Source organism: Chlamydotis macqueenii, chromosome 2 (assembly GCF_036417535.1).
Source record: "Chlamydotis macqueenii isolate bChlMac1 chromosome 2, bChlMac1.mat, whole genome shotgun sequence".
In the NCBI taxonomy this organism is placed as follows: domain Eukaryota; kingdom Metazoa; phylum Chordata; class Aves; order Otidiformes; family Otididae; genus Chlamydotis; species Chlamydotis macqueenii.
In genome coordinates, this window is record NC_141557.1 from 68,966,965 (window position 1) to 68,987,964 (window position 21,000).

General features: G+C 42.8%; 1 protein-coding gene across 3 annotated transcripts in view; it reads left to right on the forward strand.

Annotated features, from left to right (window-relative positions):
- The window catches only part of GFOD1 (Gfo/Idh/MocA-like oxidoreductase domain containing 1), an 85,233-nt gene that overhangs the window by 54,865 nt on the left and 9,368 nt on the right, over nucleotides 1-21,000 (forward strand). For 2 of the 3 annotated variants that reach the window (XM_086740211.1, XM_086740212.1), the window contains exon 2: nucleotides 10,066-17,815. In XM_086740211.1, the coding sequence (XP_086596337.1) occupies nucleotides 10,066-10,985 (920 nt within the window). In that variant the 3' untranslated portion in view covers nucleotides 10,986-17,815. Of the gene's footprint in view, nucleotides 1-10,065; nucleotides 17,816-21,000 lie in introns of those variants that run through there. The other variant, XR_015257619.1, reaches the window with a different exon arrangement.

The window sequence follows — 21,000 nt, forward strand, 5'->3', positions numbered from 1 at the left end:
GATCATTGGATCCAACTCCCTGCTCCTTGCAGGACTACCTAAAACTTTATGAAGCAACCCTGAGTCCAACATCAAGCCCAAAAGGACTGCATCTGTTTCAAAGTGCCTTGAATACAGCCACAGCAGCATTTATACCTACAGCAACGGTAACATATGCACAGACATGGCCCCAGTCCATAACCCTAATGACTGCCTCCATGCAAATAAAAGTGCCAATATTAATACATAATGAAAATTGATATAATCATTACAATCTTGTCTCATTCAGATGAATCATGCTGATCTGCTTAGATGGCACTGATTTACCTGCAGGCGTCGTTACAGTCTCTTGGAGTCAGCAGGGGTGTTTTCTCAGCCTTGGCACCATGCATCAGCAGCTGTCTACAAAGAACCCGGCATCTCTTTTTTTTTATTTCAAGACAAACCAGTTCTTTGTTTTTCCATTTCCTTGGATGGTTTTACAGACCACTAACCCAGACGAAATCACTTCTGTAAGCTCACGGCTCACATTAAACCTTCCTACTCGTTGAGCCTGCTCGTGGTTCTCGCACTTTTGCGTGAGCTGCGCGTTTCGTTTGCTGGGTGGCACCCGAACTGTTGATGGAGATGCTGTTTACGTGTCACCAGCAGCGGCAACCATTCTGTCTTTGCAGGGTGTTACCTTTCGTTGTGCAGGTAGTCATTTGAGTCAACTTTGGTTTAGTCTGCAGTTACAGAGCAGCCAAGGCAGAGGCAGTCACCAACAGCTTTTTTTTTCCCCATGTATTTGAATGTTTAGGGTTTTGTTTTCAAAGCAGTTCTGTGGAAAAGAGGTTACATCAGTGAGGATAAAGTAGCCTAAAAACTGGAACTGTGGTGTGATGCACCAGGGCCAGAAGTAGGTGGGTGACCCGAGACCCTCGCTGTGGTGGTGGTGTGTACGGTTTGGGCACGTGCGCATTTACTGTATGGAATTTTTCATCTATTATTTGTGAAGTGCATCTCATCCCAGTTGACTATAAAATGTAAGAGTGCATGTGTTCTTTTGCTTCATAATATCTTGATGCAGAGGAAGAGATGCAGGGTTTGTAAAATCCTGTAGAAGCCTTTGATTTGCTGTGGCCAAATGAGCTGTTGCTTGTCAGCAGGGCGCTGTATTACTCCCTGCGTGCATTTGCCGTCTGTTTCAGCTGCGAAGGAAAATGTGTTCCTTCAGTCACTGCTATTTTCCTTCACACTTACAGCGGGCTAGGAATACACACATGCCCTGTTAATATGAACCAGTTCATGAGCTGTGACTCATTGTGCTATAATAACTTGATTTTTTTGTAACAGCTATACATATCTGTGATTAACAAAGGTTGCCTTGGCCAGTGTTAGAGCTGTGACTAATGCCAGTCTTGTTAGGCATTCATCATCCAGATTTATCTCCTTGTCAAAAGTTTTGTTAAATAAGATTCCTCAAAGAAACATTGTCTTGCCATCAATTTTCCCGACAGATGTATTGATTGAAATAAATGTGTTTTTCATGCCACTCAAGGAACTGAGTGACAGATCATGCACTGAATACGATAAATACAACCATTATTCTTATTGTTACTATAATTATTACTGTATAACAGTATAAACAGCAGCAGCATCTAATAATAGAAGCGATACCTCTATATACTAATAAAAAATCCTTATCCTACGTGAAAAGGTTTTTGAATCACCTGAGTGATTGTTTTTATGTGATGGCCCAGAAATTGCTCCTCATTTCCCAGAGGAGAGCAGCCTTCTATCAGGTTTTCCACTCCTCCTGCTAGAAATGTACATATGGATATTTATTTAGGCCATTTTCTGAGGGATTCAAAAGCATTTTGTCAGTATTCAATATGTCATTCACGGATCTCCACATGTAACGCATCAGAAAATAATACCAGCCCCATAGAACAGCCCATCCCACTATTACATTTCTCCAGCCTGATGTATCGGGCAACAACTTAACTCACACACATAGCACCATTTTAATGTGGATGCTTTTTCTTCATCATCCCTCCCTCCTGTCCAGTCTCTGGGTACAGAAGGCTGCTCGTTTTCTCTGAAATCTATTTCTTTCTCCTCCCTTGTTATTTTTTTTTTATCTGCAGAAAAGATTCTTGCAGGGCTCACATGACCATTGGACTGAAGGAGAGCCTTTTAGGATGGGCCTGCAAGGACTGGAGATGTCGCTGATATCATTAGAGTGTGTTGGTGTGTTGTGCAGCTCCTGGAGCAGCAGGAGCTCCTCTGGGCAGTTTGTACCACGCTCTTCCAGCCCCTTCCAGCATCCTCCTTTCCGCCTCGTAGCATCCTTCCTGCCCTTTTACCTCTTGTCTCCCCTTCTCCTTTCCTCAGCCTCCAGGCCTTACAGCAGTGTCCTGGCGAGACAGCCAAATGAGAGAAGCACTTTTTGTTGAGATGACTGTTTGGAAACGGGGCCTGGGGCATGCTGGCAGGGCAGGCCAGGGGCCAAAGGATGTTTTATAGTCATCATCTGCAGCTGAGTGGGGAAGGAGCCGTTTGTGGAGCGGTAATAAAAGGGGAGCTGCTCACCAAGTGGTATTGCACTGATTGAAGAGCAGATCAGAAAATCAGGATTTATGGTGCTAAAGATTTATGGTTATCACGTATGTAGCAGACTAAACTGACTATATGATTGCTGTATCTCTGACAGACTGAAGAGCCACCTCAGCTATCAAAATTTAAAATACGTGAACGGTGGCTTTATGAGCTACTGCCTTCAGATTCTGTATTTGCATACAATTTCCAAGAGGCATTCGCACTGTTGTGTGTCTCTCCTTAGTACATATGTGGTAGAAATAAGGAATAGTACTGAACTGGTTTGTTCCAGCTTGATACAAAAGGGATTGTGACTGTGAGGCTATTGTGAAGACAGTTCTGAAACAACAAAAATAGTGTCATCTGCTTTTTGATCTGTGGGTCTCCCCTGGAGTCAACAGTTCAGCACAGTTACAACTCAGGTCACTTATCTTTTCATCTGGGTTTTTTAGGGGAGTGATTAATTTGGAAGGGAAAGATTTTTATTACTAACACTTGTTTTTGTTTAAAGTCCTCAAGTATTGTCTTGAGTCAGTGTAGATAATAGAGAAGATTATTTGAGGTCCTGGCTAAATTACAGCCTCCAAATATATCTTTTGCAAATTTGAAAGAAGGGGATAGAAGGAAGTAGTTCAAATAGCTGTGAGGATTTCTGAAGTTGTTACTGAGGGAAAAAGTGATTGTGTCTTTTTTGCATATAGGTATACACCTGAATTCACAGAAATGGAAAGATATTTTGTGAATATCCAGTGGGGTTGCAGTAGTACCATCCGCCAACACAATTAGTATTGCAAACAGATCTTTGCCTTGTATGGAAATGTGCAAAATACACAGTTCTACTGATGCTCAGCTTCTATCAAACATCAATTTAGCTGTGGGGAACCACGTGCTGGCTCCCAGTGCTGTGTGTAGTTTCTGAGATGGTTTCTGTGCAAAACCACAGAGTTGACAATGTGTGCACATAGGTGCAGAAGAGCAAACTGCTGTAAATCGACTCTTTAAATGAGAGGTGGCGACTTCTCATTTAACCCATTTGTTTTGACTGTGTTTTTGTGATATATTCCTAAGGAAAGATCTTTCATCATTATGGCCAAAATTACTGATTTGCAGCAAAGTATAGCCTTTTAACTAAACTTGCTACTTCTGGTTTGTCAACTTGAGCACATTTATAAAGGTAGCTTTATATCTTATTTGTAAAAGTAACTAAATATCTTGGCTTCATTGTTCAGCATTACAATGATGGAAAAATGTGAATGAGATACTCCTCATTCATGTGTTAGATGGTACTATTCTGTATTTATAAACCGTGTCAAACTGTATTGGGAGGGAAATGGTGATCTGATTACAACTAATAATATGCATACTAGTAATAGAGCACATATCATAGCAACATACCTTACAAGCCGTGAACAGAACTGAGAGCCAGAGATTATTTGCCCCCCTGATTCTGCATAGGATCCAAAGGCAACAACAGCAGCTGCAATGGTCAAAATCTGAGAAGAAAAATTGGCCCATATTTATTTATTGTAACCATATTAATGATAATGTGGATTGTTACCATTTGGAATGTAATTTTGTATTAGCTTATTTTTAAAAAAATAAAACTGTGTTTAAAGAAGATACCATAATCTGATATAAATGTTTAAAGTAATCCATTTGAAATAACCTGTTAAGCATGCTCTTCTACTACTCCTCTATTTGCTGAAATTCTCAGACTGTTCTTGAATGTTGACAGTTCCTCTTTAGCTCTAGAAATGTACTTTTTTTCTGACTAATTTAGCTCAGTGCTATTATTTTGCCCTTTCACTCCCATCCTCACCAAGAGCAATAGGTAGCAACTGCTAACTAATGAATCTTTCCGGTGCCAGTGAAGGTTTTGATTATATGCCCAGACTCCAAATAGAGCCCTTTTTTATTTTCTTGTGAATAGGAGGAGGAGAAAATATTGTACTGGGGTCTTGTGTCCAGAGCCAAATAGAGGACTAGGCTGACTTCAGTTCAGTGATGGACACGCTTTTTTTTTCATTAGTTGAGGTTTTTTATGTGAAAATATTTCTCTCCTTATTTGAAAGAATCAGAGCAGATTGGAAAAAAAGCTGACGTTGCAGGTTTCAGAATGGATGAGGCCTGTGCCGGTTACAGCCGCTGTACTCTCCCTGTGCTGTGGGCCCAGGAGTTCTGCTCGTTTTTAGGCTGTGCAGCACAGGGATGCGACAGGGATGAAGAAACTTGGGCTGCTGGGAGTCAAGGAGGTAGAGCCGTCTGTAAAATGAAGAGCTGCAAGCGCCAGGCATTTCAAAACCAGGAATTAAATTCTTACTCTAGCTCCTTGCTCTTTCCCCACATTTACATGCAAAAAAACCCCAAAATGCTACTACCCTGGACTGTATCTACTCACCAATCACTTCTGGGCTGTTTGGCTTTCAAAATTGTCTTCACATCACAAGGGCTTCCTTCTTCTAAAATGAAGGCTGAGGTTTGCAAATAAATCACATTACTTCTGTGGTGGGTGACAAGTCATTAGGTCATGGTTACAATTTGGCTTTTCAGCATAAGGTGGTAGAGGAATCTTCACTCAAACGAATGGTAGCACCAATGATAGTAGGTTGAGGGAAGTGATTCTGCCCCTCTACTCCGCTCCGGTGAGACCCCACCTGGAGTACTGTGTCCAGCTCTGGAGCCCCCAACATAAAAAGGACATGGACCAGTTGGAGAAGGTCCAGAGGAGGGCCATGAAGATGATCAGAGGGCTGGAGCCACCTCTCCTATGAGGACAGGCTGAGAGAGTTGGGGCTCCGGGGAGATCTCATAGCAGTCTTCCAGTACCTAAAGGGGGCCTACAGGAAAGACAGGGAGAAACTCTTCAGTAGGGCCTGTTGTGACAGGACTAGGGGTAACAGTTTCAAAATAGAGGAAGGTAGATTTAGATTAGATATTAGGAAAATTTTTTTTATAGTGAGGGTGGTGGAACACTGGCACAGGTTGCCCAGAGAGGTGGTGGATGCCCCATCCCTGGAAGCATTCAAGGCCAGGCTGGACGGGGCTCTGAGCAATCTGATCCAGTTGGAGATGTCCCAGCATCTTGCAGGGGGGTTGGACTAGATGACCTTTGAAGGTCCCTTCCAACCCAAACCATTCTATGATTCTATAGACAGTTATTTTCTATTTCCTCATCTGCTTCTAGAGAGTTGGTTAGACATGTACTTCTTCAGAGATTGGTGTTCTTAAATAACCTTAAAATAAATGCAGTTTGGTATCTAGTTGTTGAGGTTTGGCTTGGGGGATATATACATTCTGGGAGATAAGAATAGTCAAGATGGACATTTAGCCCTTTACCTTCCTTTTGAGACACCAAGAAGCAAGAACACACTAGTGTTAGTAGTGGTTTTGTGATGTGAACTTGCTGTGGAAACTGGTTCGTTTTAAAAAGGAACCAAGCAGTTGTCAGATGTTGCCATTTTTCTGTCTTTAGCAACCAAGCCTAGAAGTCAAATTCTCTTGTGTCATTTTGCCAAACTCATGTCCTTTCACATTTTTCAGGACTGCTAGAGCGAGTTATACCTAATGCATTGGCCTAGAGATCTGGTCTATCTCAAAGATGGACATCTTCCAGCTCCACCATTATTTGTTTTTCCTGTTTTCCTGCTGGAGGGAGAAGATAGAAGGGTTCAGGGAAGCAGACCTGTTGGGTCTACTGTCGTTCCCACCTCATGGCCCTACGCCTGTGAGCACAGGTGGCTCGCTGGCACCATGGCACAGTGCCTGTTAATGCAGGTTCTTTGCATTTCTGGCAATATGTGCATGGGTCACGGAGCAGGTCCCAGGGTGAAGCCCTGCATGGCAGCTGTGGATGGACTTCAGAGAGTCAACTTGCACTCCCAGGAGCTTTGCTAGGAGAAGCATTGCCTGACTTCAGCTTTGGACTCGGGCTGGCCAGGAGTGAGCCCTCCCCTGTTCCGTGCCAGGTCAGAGAAAACCTGAAAATCCAGAGAAATGTCACATCACTTACCACCTGGTTGGCACCGCTTTGTCTCTTTCTGAAGCACAGCCAAGCAGAGAGACTGGGGTAAAGGCTGTGTGGAGCCCTCAAAAGGAATGATGTGTACTTAAATTATTTTTCTTCTTCATTTTACCTAAGAACTCAATAAATCAATGCTCAGAAGTTGCCTGATTGAGAACTGTAGCATTGTAGACCAGATTTCTCGATGCATGTGGGAGGGATGTGTATCCTTTCAGACAATGAGATGTACTCGACTCTGTTCCTTATCACCACAGACAAATATATTGCACTTTCTTGCTGAAACAAGCTGACTGCACTTCCTTGCTTTTATGTAATTAATGAAGTTTTTGCTGCCTGCTGCGGTGTGATTTTCAAAGATGTGTGAAACAGCAAAACACATTGATAGAATGAGAAGTGGTAACAGTTCATCCTTTTGTAGAGACTCTTGTCCAAAAGTGGACAGGATGAGACCCTAACCCCAGGCCAGGAGAAGGGAGTCAGTTCCCAGAGAATCCCCCTGCAGCACCTGCAGTCAGAGCACTCCTTTGCAGGAGACCGTCTGCGTTGGAAAGGGAGGTTTTCCTCACACATTGCCCTCTGCTCTGCCTGTTGCTGCTTTAGAGAACGGCTCAAAGGGAAGGTGCCTTTGTTCCTTCTCCTTTTGAGAAAGAAGCAGAGGGAAGAGAGCAGAAAACTACGGTGTTTTGATTTGCCTGTTTCTTATTCTAGTTGCATAAACACACCAGAGTATTTCTCTAAATTTAATTAAGCAAACCTTTCATGTTCTCTTCCTGCTTCAAGAAAGCAAATGTGGCTGCTTGCAGATTGGCAGCTACAAAGACGACAAAGATCTGTGGTGTGCACAGACTCAAGTGCTGAGCAATGTCACGCTGAAAGAACCTGCACGTAATAGAGTATAAAAGCTTTCTGGGCACCAAGCAAAAATCTGTTTAAATCCCTGCCAGGGATGAGAGCACAGCATGTATTATCAGCATACGCACAGAGACAGGAAGACTCTCAAAACATTTGCATTTTGGATTTGTTGTAATTAAAGGGTTTCAGCCTTCCAGAAAGCTTGAAATGGTGGAAGGAGTAAATATAAAACTCCACCTTTTCCCCATCTCCATACAAATATTTAGGACTCTTCCCTTTTCTCTGCATGTGTGCCTGACTTACACTGATCCTACTAGCAATTTTTCTTGAATGGAAGGGATGTAAAAACCCATAGGCTTCTATTTCGTATTTATAATCATCATTTGGTACTCAGACTGTGACAGCCCCAAGTGTTCCCTGCTTCATGCAGTGAAGGACGGACCCCCACTGTGCACGGCACTCAGCACACCACAGAAAGATTGTCCCCAGGCTGCAATTCCTCATGAAAGCAGACCCTTTTCCTCACGAGCGCATGTGTAGAGCTGTGTATCTTGAGAGATTAGTGCCTGCACACACCCCAGATAAAATGCGACAGGCGTCTGCGAGACAAAACGATGCAAGCTGAACTGGAGCAGAAAGTGATGCTTGTGGATCAGTGGTGAACAGGTCAGGTGATGACATAGTACATATAGTTTCTTTCGTGGGAAAATGACGATTTCAGGAAGATTTGACTGTAGGGAAGTTTTATCTGAGTAAGATTTCTCTTATTTTGATAACTAATTTGCCGGACTAAAATCTGTCTCTCTGCAAAGAGTCTATGTAACTCAAGGACTGTATTATATTAGTGATCTGTATCAAGTGGCATAGCTGGAGCTACCAGTTAGAGGAATATAGGGCAAGTGGATGAATGCTTTCTCCAAGATGAAACAGATGCAGAAAGAAAATCATTCAAGAGCAGGAAAAGGAGTGCTATCAGGTTGAAAATGTCAACTCAGCCATCGGTAGCAGTCTGTAAAGCAGAGAGAGAAAAGTGAGAAGGAAAGACCATGGCCACTGTATAGAGGATTTCTGCCTAATCTAAGAGGAAAATGAGCACGTCTCTACTTATCTGATTAAGTAGAAGGTAAATAGGAGCAAGTTGAAGGAAGATCTTTTCCTTCTTGGCTGTTAACTAGATGTGACTGCCACTTCAGTGGTGACAGCCCTCCCTCCGGTTTCAGCTACTCAGATAGCAGCAGACAAACACTGGGCATAGGCAGTGGGGATAAGCTGGTTATTGAATGTTTGGACTGTGACCTCCTTCTTCCAGTCAGGCTGTTGAATATTCATGTAAGTGGGCTCAGACAGATCCTTGCCATCTGTCTGTATTTATATTACTTCATCCAAAAGGCTCCAAAACATGTAAAATTTTATCCTCACACCAGCTCTTTAAAGAAAAAGGGATTTCTCACCTATGTGAAGGGGAAAGGAAGGAAAACAAAAAGATTTAGCGAGTTACCAGATTTATACATCTGGATTCCAGCAGACAGGATCCAAATTCAGCTCTTTTAAGTGCCAGGGCCTGCTATAGCCCCAGGCTGTCAAGGCAAAGGTCGTATTTAGTGCTATAAGGTGTTGTATAGCTGACCTAATATTGCTCAGTAAGCATAAGAAAAATCTTTCTATGCAACTAGAAAGGAAACTAGAGACTCTGTCACTATATGCGTGGGTGGGTACAGAATGAAAGTATTTGACGAGGAGAAATCAATAAGAAAACCATTATATCAGCCTGCACTGTATTCAGTTGCACACCTTGATGGCCAGATGAAACAGGGCCATCATGCAAGCTTCAGTAAACAGTGTGCCCATATAGGCAATTCTGTGGGGGAACAGATTGTCACAGCTACGTCTGACCTGTTTTAGAGCAATCCTAGCTCTCCCTTGGCACTGTGGATGCACTGTTGACATTTCAGCAGAGCTGCTTCAAAAAAATGAGTGCAATTGTCAGAATAGCATGGCATTTTATGAGTGAGAAGCAGTTCCTACATTTTAAATAAAGCAACAAGCGCCAGTACTTCTCCCTGTCTCCAGTCAGAGCCTCATAAACAGTCTGAACGGGAAGGATGAAGGAACAAGACCATTGAGAAGACAACCCCAGACTTTTCAGTGTACAAACATCAAGTTACTGTGGACGTGAGGTGGGGTTACTCATATGCTTCAGGGATTTCAATCTGAAGCTCAGATTCAGCTCTCAGAAGCCCACACACAGGCAGGTTATCACAGAAGAGACGTCTATGAATAGCTGCGTTAGGGTGGCTGGTTTTGTACCTGCTCCCAGAAGGTGGCAAATGTGGCGCAGCAGTCCACCTTACCTTAGCTTACTTTCTTATCTGTCCAGGCCCTCACCTTCTTGCTGTTTTTAGGCATGAGTGCATTTTGAAAATAAAAAGGGATGCATTTGCACTGAGAAACTGTTACGTGCATTTTGGAAACAGGCCAGAGGGGATCTTTCTGCCTTTAACACCATATTGAAATGTTTACTGCTTTCAAGCATCTTTCTCCTTGGCTTATTCTTTAAGAATAGCTTCAAGGCTTTGAGCTTACTCAATCCATATATTTTACTTGATGATTTTTTTTTTTTAACTGTTTTACAGGCATTGGAAAAAATGTCATCTGTGACCGAACGGCGACTCCCCTGGATGCCTTTAGGATGATGACCGCGGCTCATTATTACCCAAAGCTAATGAGCATCATGGGGAATGTTTTGCGCTTCCTGCCTGCTTTCGTGAAGATGAAGCAGCTGATCCAGGAGGGTTATGTGGGGGAGCTGCTGGTGTGCGAGGTGCAGGTTCACAGCGGAAGCCTGCTAGGCAAGAAGTACAACTGGAGCTGTGATGACCTGATGGGAGGTGGGGGCTTGCACTCGGTTGGTACCTACATCATCGACCTCCTGACCTTCCTCACCAGCCAGAAGGCTGTGAAAGTGCACGGGTTGCTCAAGACCTTCGTAAAGCAGACGGATCACATCAAGGGGATACGACAGATCACCAGCGATGACTTCTGTACGTTTCAGATGGTCCTGGAAGGTGGTGTGTGCTGCACTGTGACGCTCAACTTCAATGTCCCGGGGGAGTTCAAACAAGACATTATTGTGGTGGGTTCGGCAGGACGGCTGATTGTAATTGGCACTGATCTCTACGGACAGAGCAACAGCTCTCCTCAGCGGGAGCTCCTGCTAAAGGACTCCACGCCAGTTAGCAACTCCTTACTTCCAGAGAAGGCCTTCAGTGACATCCCATCCCCCTACCTCCGAGGCACCATTAAGATGGTTCAAGCTGTCCGGCAGGCTTTTGAGGACCAGGACGACAGGAGGACCTGGGATGGGAGGCCCCTTACGATGGCTGCCACTTTTGACGACTGCCTGTATGCCCTGTGTGTGGTGGACACCATTAAAAAGTCAAACCAGTTGGGGGAGTGGCAGAACATTTCAATCATGACCGAGGAGCCAGAACTGAGCCCGGCATACTTAATCAGCGAAGCCATGCGGAAGAGCAGGATGTCTCTTTACTGCTAGCTCCTCTCAGCTCCTAGGAAAGAATAGGAACCAGACAGCTCTTGAAGGAAATGGTAATTCAGCCCCTGTGAAGGGCTTGGGCATCTTAGAAACAGCTGAGGATATGGGAGAAGGAAACACGGTGTTTGCATCAACTAAATCTGTTGGTGGCTAAATGCCAAAGTGATAAGGTCCTTAGAAATGCCCAGAACAGATAGGAGACTTAAGAGCTGACATAACAACTTAACTGTTTTAATAACAGTATTAGCTGTCTGATTGGAAAGATATATCATGGACTCATCTCCTGCTTGCAGGTGCTTTAGATTATCCAATTGTGTTTACTGTGAAAGGTTGGGAAGATCCTTTTAGATTTTCCTTACCTAACAGAGGGCTGTGAAGGTACTATCATGTCATTAAATTTTCTGTAGTGTCTGACATGAGTGGTTCCTGCCGTGACAGCTGACACCACCATGCTGTAGTACTACACCTCTAACCAACACACAGAATAATAGGACTTGGCGTGAAAGTGTCGTGTGATACGGAAAATCTTGGCAGCTCACTTTTCATATAGCTTGTTAGGAGCTTCTCTGTGTTGGTTTAGCTAGTTGTTTTTTGTTTTGTTTTGTTTTTTTTTATTTAAAGCACAATTAGGTAGGAAAATGTGTGACTTTTAAAACAAAGCAGTCCTCAACCACAGTGCATATGCCCCTGTATTAGGGGAGGGAGGGTCTTCTGTGAGCTCCCAGTAAGCTTCAGTGTTAACTGCACAGATTTGCTGATTAAAATGGGTTGTGTAAAACCTTCATGGATGGCAAGTGGCATGACACAGTAGCGACAGTGGGTTTTATTACACAGCTGAATTCAGGCTACTCTTATGAAGGTTTACACACAGTTTCCTGTGTCTGGGACTGACTTCTGAGTGAATTCATTGTGCATTTTGGTTTTAGGTGGAGAAGAGTAGAAACCCAACCAGAAACCATATGATGCTTAGACAATGTTCTTTTAAACCTTTGTGAACTCACATGTGAGAGATGCTCAGCAACAATTAATTTCATATAGCTCAACCCAGAAGCTTTCACCTCCACTGAGTGGTGAGTGTGAGTGAAAAACAAAAGGGATGAGAAAATTTCCCATCCATTTCCAGAGGAAAAAATTACATAAGACCTTTTCACCTCTTAAAGTGGCCAGCTACTGGTACTGTAGTAAGCATTCCCTGTCTTCAGTGCAGGGGTAGACAAACTCTTTGATATGTTTGTCCTGTTCTTCTTAATGTTTTAGATTGCAGTCTTGAATATATTCTCGAAAGAATATAGTGAAAGGCACATGAATCCCAGTAAACAGGGATACTGCTTTTCTGCATAAAGCTGCTCCAGTGCTCATGTGCTTACAGTATTAGGTCTTCAGATAGGAAAAAAATAGAACACAAGCATATAGCACTAAATTATATTTAACTTGAGAAAAACCTTTTCAGGGTTTTTTGTTAATTTTGACTAGGGGAAAGAAGATAACACTTTGATGAGCAGTAAATTAAAAGAGAAAATATGACACACTTTCTCAAGCCCATCAGATTAGTGTTGCCATTTTAGGTTAGAAAGAGAACTGTTAGAATAATTTAGATTTTTTTAAAAAACACTTAGAATGTTACTATTTTTAGGAGCACTAAGTACTTCTGTAGAGGCTTCTCCTACAAATGACTCTGTCTGATTGCTGTATGCTCCTGCCTCTCCTGTGCTCAGTTTTAGAGCTTCATGTTTTTGAATGGGAGGGCATCAGTAGTGTGCTTCATCTCATCTGACTTCAGCCAGTTGAAAGTTGGGTATCTTGTCCTGATCAGCTGTGCAAGGGCACAATAGTCAATACAGAGAGAGGTCTCCAAAGGCTGACTCAGATCATCCTAAGTTTCATACAGAAGGAGGTGCCCATTGGAAATTCCTGTCCTCCTTCTTTGCAGAGAACCTTGGCTTCTAAATTTTTAGGTGGCTAAAGTTAGGAAACTTGACTCCCACTCCAGAATTATTAAAGAAGAGCATATGTGTGACCTTTCATGAAATATTCCCCAAAGTGTAACAGTGTGACTGATGAAGGAATAATGTAATACTGCAAAACCACACCCAAATGGAGAATTGTTTCTATCTGTGTTGTTCTGCTAGTTCTAGCGACTGTCTCTGGGGCTGACTGCTTCTGCTAAGACCTCAGGCAAGCTTTCATCGTTCCTGCTTGGAAGCAGCCCTTCACAAGCTTGGATGTTTTTCCTAAAAACTGATTTCTTGGAGAATTCCTGAGGTAGTACCTGTGCCAACAGAAATTTCCCATTATAATTGTCATGACATACCATGCTATCCAGTTCCTGCCCTGAAAAATACACTGAAAAATACAGAAGAGAGAATTTGATCAAGAAATTCTCTCTCTCTCTCCTGAAAAATGGAATTAGCCCCAAGAGGATCAAGAGAGTTTTCATATAGTAAGGCAAAAGCCATTTGTTGAAAACAGTGGCTAGTTCAAGTCATGAATGCAAGCCTGGTGGATAATTAGCCATATCTAGTTAAACATCATCCAAAACTGGAACTAAACATGGACCAAAACTTTTGTAAGTCTTGCTTCTTAGTGATTTGACCATTGTGCTGGAATGGCTGTTCATGTCTTTGCACCTCGTTTTGGTTCACAAATGTTGTCAGTTTTTCCTATTAGTATTTTTTTTTTCTGTGTCTTTCTGGGTTTTGTGATGCCAACTGGAAGAAGATATGCTGGAATCCTGTTCCCCGCCCCTGCAGTGAACAGTCCCCAGGCGAGAGACAGTGTAGAGGGATAGTACTACTGAGGTGAACCTTTCTGTCCCAGATCCAAAGGTTTGGGTGACAGGCATCATCCGTCCCCTGTGCAGACTCAGTGCTGCTTAGCAGAAAGAAAATCTAATGCTTTGGTTACATAGCCACCTGATGCTAGTATTAGTACCAGCTTGGAAATGAGTTGAATCCTGTACAGCTCGTGTGACCACAGTGCTGGCCCCAGAGAGGGAGGCAGAATGAGCAGGGGCAGGGTGGGACCTCCTCGTCTGACGGCCACAGAGATCTTTTGCTAGATTTAGGTGAAGTTGTTACCTAACAGGGATGGCAGCAGTAACTGCATACGTTCAGGATTGTATGACAGTTTTTCCATTCTCTAGGAGGTGAAGGTGCTGTAGTGCGAAGTGTAAAGATACCAAACTTCCAGTCGGCTTAGAAGAGGAAGGAATTATTTTATTTATAGAATGTGTATTACTATTCTGGTAAATTGTTACTTTGCAGCCTAGGATCTTTCTTGGCAGCATCAAGGCCTCTGCTCTTTTGGTACAGCTGAAAGTACATTAAGTAGCCTCTGGAGTTCACACTGAGTTTAAGAATTTGGGAAGCAGATAGCAGAGATGTACTTGATTGAACTCAAAAGCAGTACCACACCAGGAAACACATATTTGGAATTGCACTTTTAATGCTGTGCCACAAGGTTTGAGATGAATGCTGCTAGAATTGGTGCAGGCCTAATAGCCAAACCGCGGCTACTGCTGGAATTTACGGTAGCCCCCAAATGAGCTTGTTCATACACTAGGTAAGAAATGTTAATTCCTCTTTCCCAGGGCTGCTGTTGGAGAGCCTCTTTCCTTTGCCATCAACCTGTGCACATAGGACACTGAACATTATGGTCTTTTGCCAAAGATGAAAAGAGCCAAAAGAGAGAGTCCAGGTGAAGTGCTCTGCTGCTCTTGCAGGGGTCTGTTCCAATGCCGGGACAGTCAGTTGAGAAACAATATCTTATTTTCCCTGGGAACTGCATTGGGGTCCGCACCAGGGCTAGGGCAACCCTACGCTGTGTGACAGCAGGGCACAACTGAAGTCCTTCCATGTGCCCAAAGGGAGAGTGGTGACTGCAGGAGGGAGTGACAGGAAAGCGTGTCTGCAGTCTGGTACCTACGTCCCTGCGCCAACGGGGAGAATATTCTCCTCGCGCAGAAGGTGAAGGCTGCCCCTCCTGAGGGTGATTGATAGCAGCAGCCTTGCTCCACCTCTGTGTTTGGGAGCCCGAGAAGGGACGCTGCCCATGGGAAAGCAGCATCTGTCCTATACTCCTGCTAGATCCGTCCATGTCCTCAGTGCTAGACTCAAGTGAAGTGCTATGTGGAAGCATAACAACTCTGCAAGAGCTTGGGGTTTCCTATATCTAATATCATGCATGTGTTGAATTAGTAGTACTTTAGCTGTGTAGTTAGAAAATACCAAGTAGAGGTGATATGTTCTTACTCATGTAGCCAATATGGCAGAGAATCAGGGCACGCATAGGCAAGTTTAGGCTCAGGATGAGCTGCTGCAGAGCTCATCCTTTGCTTTGGCTGAAAGCATGAAAAATTCCTGCCCAGCCAGCACAGGGCAATCAGAGGCACTCTCCATTTGTACTTAGTGTTTCCTTCTTTTGGATAGCTTTTGCATCAGTGACTACAAGTGAACAGCTGTCCTGGAAGTTCAGCCATTGAAAAAAGGAGGCTTTTCTGCTGCGTGTGGTCACAGCACAAAGACAATTCAATTTTTCTGTTACCTTGTTTATTTCTGTGTGCATATAAATGTCCAAAAGACTCAAACAATTTAAAATGACTCATGTCTCTACCAAAAAAAAAAAAAGAAAAAAGGCAGATTTTATTTAATAGGCGAAGACAAACATAGTACTTGATGGTGTTTTTGCAGAGATTCAGAAATTACTGATGATAGAGTTTCTTGTTGCTGGGAATTTTTATATTTGACTTTTATCTATGGCCTTCAATATAAAACACCACAAATTATGAGGTCTATTCACTGTTAAGTTCTGTATTTACAAAGGTTTAAAAGCACCCAGCAGACTTTTGGCTTTGTGCAGACACTGAACACGGGTGGGATGTTCCAGTGGCTCAGTGACGTACCATTACGTATGTATGAAACTCAACACTGGACTGCTTGACCTCTGCAGTAGGGTCTATTCTCTGGGTATCTAGCTCTACTTGTGAAATGGCAGGATTATTCAGGACAGCAGTTTCTTGTTGTTGTTGTTGTTGTAGTTGTTACTTGCAGGGAGCAAAGTTTGTAAATTTTAGAGATGAAGTATGACTGAATAATAATTGGCAGTCTTATCTGCTTTAAAATTTCCTCTCTCTTGAGCTGCTGGATGAAGTCTGTCCAATAAAAATAATTTCCCCTTAACAATAACTGCCCACTTCCATTTGCTCATGAAAAGAAGAAATTTTAAGTAAATGGGACTATACATAATGCTGCATTCATGAACCAATGTCATAACCTCATGACTTACTGAAGCCAGAGCCCAGGCAAGTAATGACTTTTTCAAAGCTGCCAAATCAAAGTCTTGGGGTTGGGGAATGAAGAGTATCAGCTTAGGCCAAACTGAAATAGCTTTTATTAAGCATTTTCAGTTAAATGAGTAAACAGAATGGCTGTGGTCAATCCAAAACTGAACACAAAACATGTTTGTAGAAGGTCATTTACATTTTTTTCTTTTGGGATTATGTTACATTTTTAAAGAATGCTGTTTGGAAATTAATTTTTTTTTAAATCCATCTTTTATTATGTTTTGGCATGTGTGAAATTAACTCTTTCAGGTTGGGTGTGGGTTTTTTGGTTGTGTTTTGTTTTGTTTTGTTTTAGTTCATACTTAAAAAAAAAAATCCCATCCATTAGGTTCAGTGAACATCCATTAAGGACATTCTGTGAATTCAGCTGCCCTTCGGCAGGTTTGGCTCTGAACCTGCAGCCTCGCAGTGTCATGTGGCGACCCCTTTTCTAGCATCTGAATTTGGCCATCTGGGTTTCATTTGTGTCTTCTTGTGGCAGTGGGAAAACTGGTTCATTACATGGAGTTGGCTACAGATAATGGCGATAGTTTTTGCAGCCGTGCCAGCCATCGTCTTTAAAAGCACTTAACTCTATTAACTTGTTTACCATGGTTATTTATGACCTTTCAGCCATGTGCTGTCCATTATTTCCTTTTATTTTTACACCAGCCATGACTCGCTTCCCTTCCCTTTCTCTTTCTCATTCCATTGCAAGCCACGGGGCAAGTCTCCCTTGTTCCCCGCTGAGCTCACACTCAGTCCGTGTTACCCATGGCATACAGGGTGGCTAACCTACGGCTTGAAGTAACTTCTAACACAGATTCAGTAGAGGATATGTTAACACCACAACTGCTCAAGTACGTGGCGTACCGAATGCCCAGCAAGGGCAGGAATCAAAGCTCCTTGCTATGCTGTGCTTCACAAACGATGCTCACTGTTTCTCTCTGTACTGGCTTTCTTTTATTTGATTTTGAAAATGAGAATATGTTCAGTTTGTTGCTGTGTCAATATTAAGTATCTATTTATTGTTTTTCAGACATACATACGTATATATAAATGCTATATATATATAATGTCAACGCATGGACATATGTACAGTAGATATTTTAAAGAGCTATTTATCAAGAAAAATAAGTGTTATAAGTAAACAGAGTTTATATTTTATATATTATGTAGATAGCAAAAAAACGTGGTTAAATTATAGTAGGACTTTTGGGGGTGGGAGGTGGGGTTGGAGAAATGGGCAAGGGCTGGTTCTACCATTTTAAATAGCCAAACTACTTTGTACGGAAGCTGCCTGCTGTGCCTCTCGGCTGCAATATCTGTTTGTTTCTTCTTCTGGAAGATGATGTGCATTGTTACTTTTACATTGCTTGGGGAATGTAGTTAGTTTATTCTCAGCCAACTGGTATGTGCTGCTTAAAACATGGTTTCCTGCTGTTCTGCATATTTGCATTGATGGAATAAAAGGATCTTAACTGGCAAATAAAGACGTAAAAGGATGTGATCTCAGCTGTCTGTCATTTTTCCCCACACTTGTATTGGGGGGGAGGGTAATAACCATCACCTTTGCATGGTTTCTGGCCAGCTTGTAAAGTTCAACACATCTGAGTAAAATATATGGACTTTGTGCTGGGGGCAGGGATTGTGATGGAGGGAGAGAAAAAAAGAAGGTTTGACACTAATGTTCTGAGGATGCCTGCTGGAGTGATGTGTCCTGAGGAGACAGTTGGTTTTATCGCCAAAGGATGGGAGTCTGTCCAGTAGCACAGCAAAACAGAGGCATGGGACACCCCTGCTGAGCGAAGCCTGGAGATCCTTTCTCCTGGATTTTGTTTTTCTCCTGGATCCTTTCTCTCCTCCTTTCTCCAGCATAGCCTGGAGATGCTCCTCCTACCTCCTCAGTGGTGTCCTGGGATGCCTTTCCCTTCCTGTCCTCAGCTCCCTCCAGTGACATCCCCATGCCCTCCATCCGCAGGGAGCTGTCAAGTCCTTCCGGCTTACCCTGGTCCTTCTTTTCTCCCATGTATGTTGGTGTCTTATCATGCTAGTAAAGGAGCTTGGTACTCCAGCCCCTCTGATGCTGGAGAAAACCTCACTTGAGTACGAAGGAGAAGTTAATATGAAGCAGTGGGAAATTCTAGGCTCCGAGGAAAGATTTATTGCCTCTGTGATTGATTTGTAAAAATGATAGAGCATTTCCTGTGTTGCTTTTTCTATTTTACAGCAGAGCACACAGAAAGATGTTAGATTCTGCTCCTGTCAGTGCTCACTCATTTCCCAGGCACTACGAAAGTACAGCAAATCTGAGGCACAAAACTCTATAAAGGGATGGGAAAGCATCATCACTTACAATGCACAGTCCCCTCAGATCACACGACCTTGTGAATGGAACTGTGTATTTTTCGTATATAAAAAAAATTACAGAGTGGCTATAGCATTTACTTCATCCTAGAAATGCAGCACGTTAGTAATTTCTACTACCACCATTGCAGTTATCATACTTTAAAGATGTATCGATGTTTATATACACATAAAATACATTTTTCTCAGTTTTAATACACATTATTTTCTTTGTCTGAAGAGGAGAAAAAAGCACAAGGCAAGGATGAATCAGTGCCAAGGTCTTCAGGAATTGTATTTTAATCTTCAGGAATTATATTTTAATGTTTGCCTTGCCCTCATGAGCAAATGTAGTATAACCTTGGTTAAGTTTCCAGATCACCATCTCCAACTAATCAATTAGGCACTGAAATAAAATAGGGCCAAATTTTATGGTATATCCTTTCCCATCAACTTCACAGTAAAACAAGGCCTACTTCAATTTTGAAGGTTAAAATATAGAAATATTTGGAAAATAGCACCTAGGGGAGCAATTACTGTGAAAGAGTGTCAGAGATACGGTGTGATTATTGGTGCACAGTTCCAGCACACAATATGTAACTGTATAGGTAGGTGCAAATGCAAGAGCGAGTATAAACATTCCACGCTAATGAGGCTACATAAATGCTAACGTAAACATTTTCAACATGGGTCAGCATAGTGAGACACATCAGTGTAGATTTATGAACCCAAGTAAGAGTTCTGCTTTTAAAACAAACTGCAAAAATGTGGGAGGAGGGGGAAACCTCTTGCCATTTTCCATTAATTTTGGAAGAACCAAGCCTTCCGCAGCTCCCTTGGCTTGTTCTGCTGTTTTCTGGAGCCCGTATTGATTAGCAGCTATGTAGTAAAAACAATGGGTGGCTTGTAGCCATAAAGATTAATCAGAAGAATGTTAAATGCTTTGCATTGTTCTGTTCAGGAATTAAGAGTTTGCCGGGGCAGGGGTTATTAAAAAGTGCTGCTGTGCCAAAGAGAAGACGCAGTTTATGCCTTTGTTACTGATTCCTGTTGGGAGGTGGAAAGTCATGGAGCTCTTTGTGTTGCTGTGGTGCCAGTGGAAAACTCACATTTCAGTGTGGACATACGTGATGCACAGAACAACAGGGCTTTTTACCCCATGTAACACTCCAGAGCAGCTCAAAAGGAGGTGAGACAGTGTGGCTCTTCATAGAGCAGCCTTTCCTGGGGCTGGAGGCTGGGGGAATGGCCACTGCAGGCCAGCAGCACCCGGATGCCTCTTGCTTGGCTTGCTCAGACCCACATGCCTGTGCTGCTCACTGCTCCAGCCATCATGTTCTACATGGAAGAAGGAAATTTCCAGCAGGCAGCTGTCGGAGTCACCAGACCTGGCAGCTGTCGCACAGCACTAGTCTAATGCCAGCTAATACTCATCTCCTGCATACATTGCCTTTTGTAATATATTTTCCACTTGCGAGCACTCCAAGTAGTGAATTTAGCAGCACAAACCTTGGTGTGGCACCTCATCTTTGCTTTAAAATGAATAATTGCAGCTCCCTGAGCAGTTGCTGAGGGATGAGGCAGGGCTGCTGACAAGCGCAGGGCACCAGTCCTTACTCTTGTCCCCAGCTGCTTGTTCCTGCCTTCCCCAAGTACTGGCACTGGGGAGCATGTGCGCAGCCACTTGGTTAACACGATCGTGGATTTAGCTGAAAACTAACAAGGTGTGTTTTTTATTAGGTTAGTTTTGAAGCAAGTCAGTTCCTTGATCTGAGTCATTGTCGACAGCAAATTATGCCAGATCACTTTAATAGCGAAATGTAAATAGAAACCAGGTTTGCTGACTGCCAGAAATGTGCATTTTTCATCAGATCAAAGAATCTGTAGAGTAACTGCAGAATAATAAATAGGACCAAAAGCAAAAGGAATGGATAGAGGAAAATAATTTTAAGTTCTGTATTTCCATACAAAATGACATACATGTAAGCAAATGTTTCTTACGAAACTGGAGGCCCCCTCCTCCAGACATGGAAGTGGTGTATATACAGATTCTTAGGGAAGCCTTTCAGAGTCGGCTCCAGTCTGTTTTAACGACTCTGCCTTTCACAGTTAATCACATCTTGCAGATTAAAGGCTTTTGCAGAAATTATCATATCCCATCCAGGCAATGACAACAGCCTCTGAATGTAACCGGCTTTGTCACTTGTGCAAGTAAGTTTTACACGGCGTTTCAGGCAAACCTGAAAAGCTCAGACCTGCATTTCAGCCTTTGAGAATGCAGAGACAGTTCGAAATGGCACTTGACATGTAGCATAATGCATTTTCTTTGTTACTTTTTTCCCACTGCTG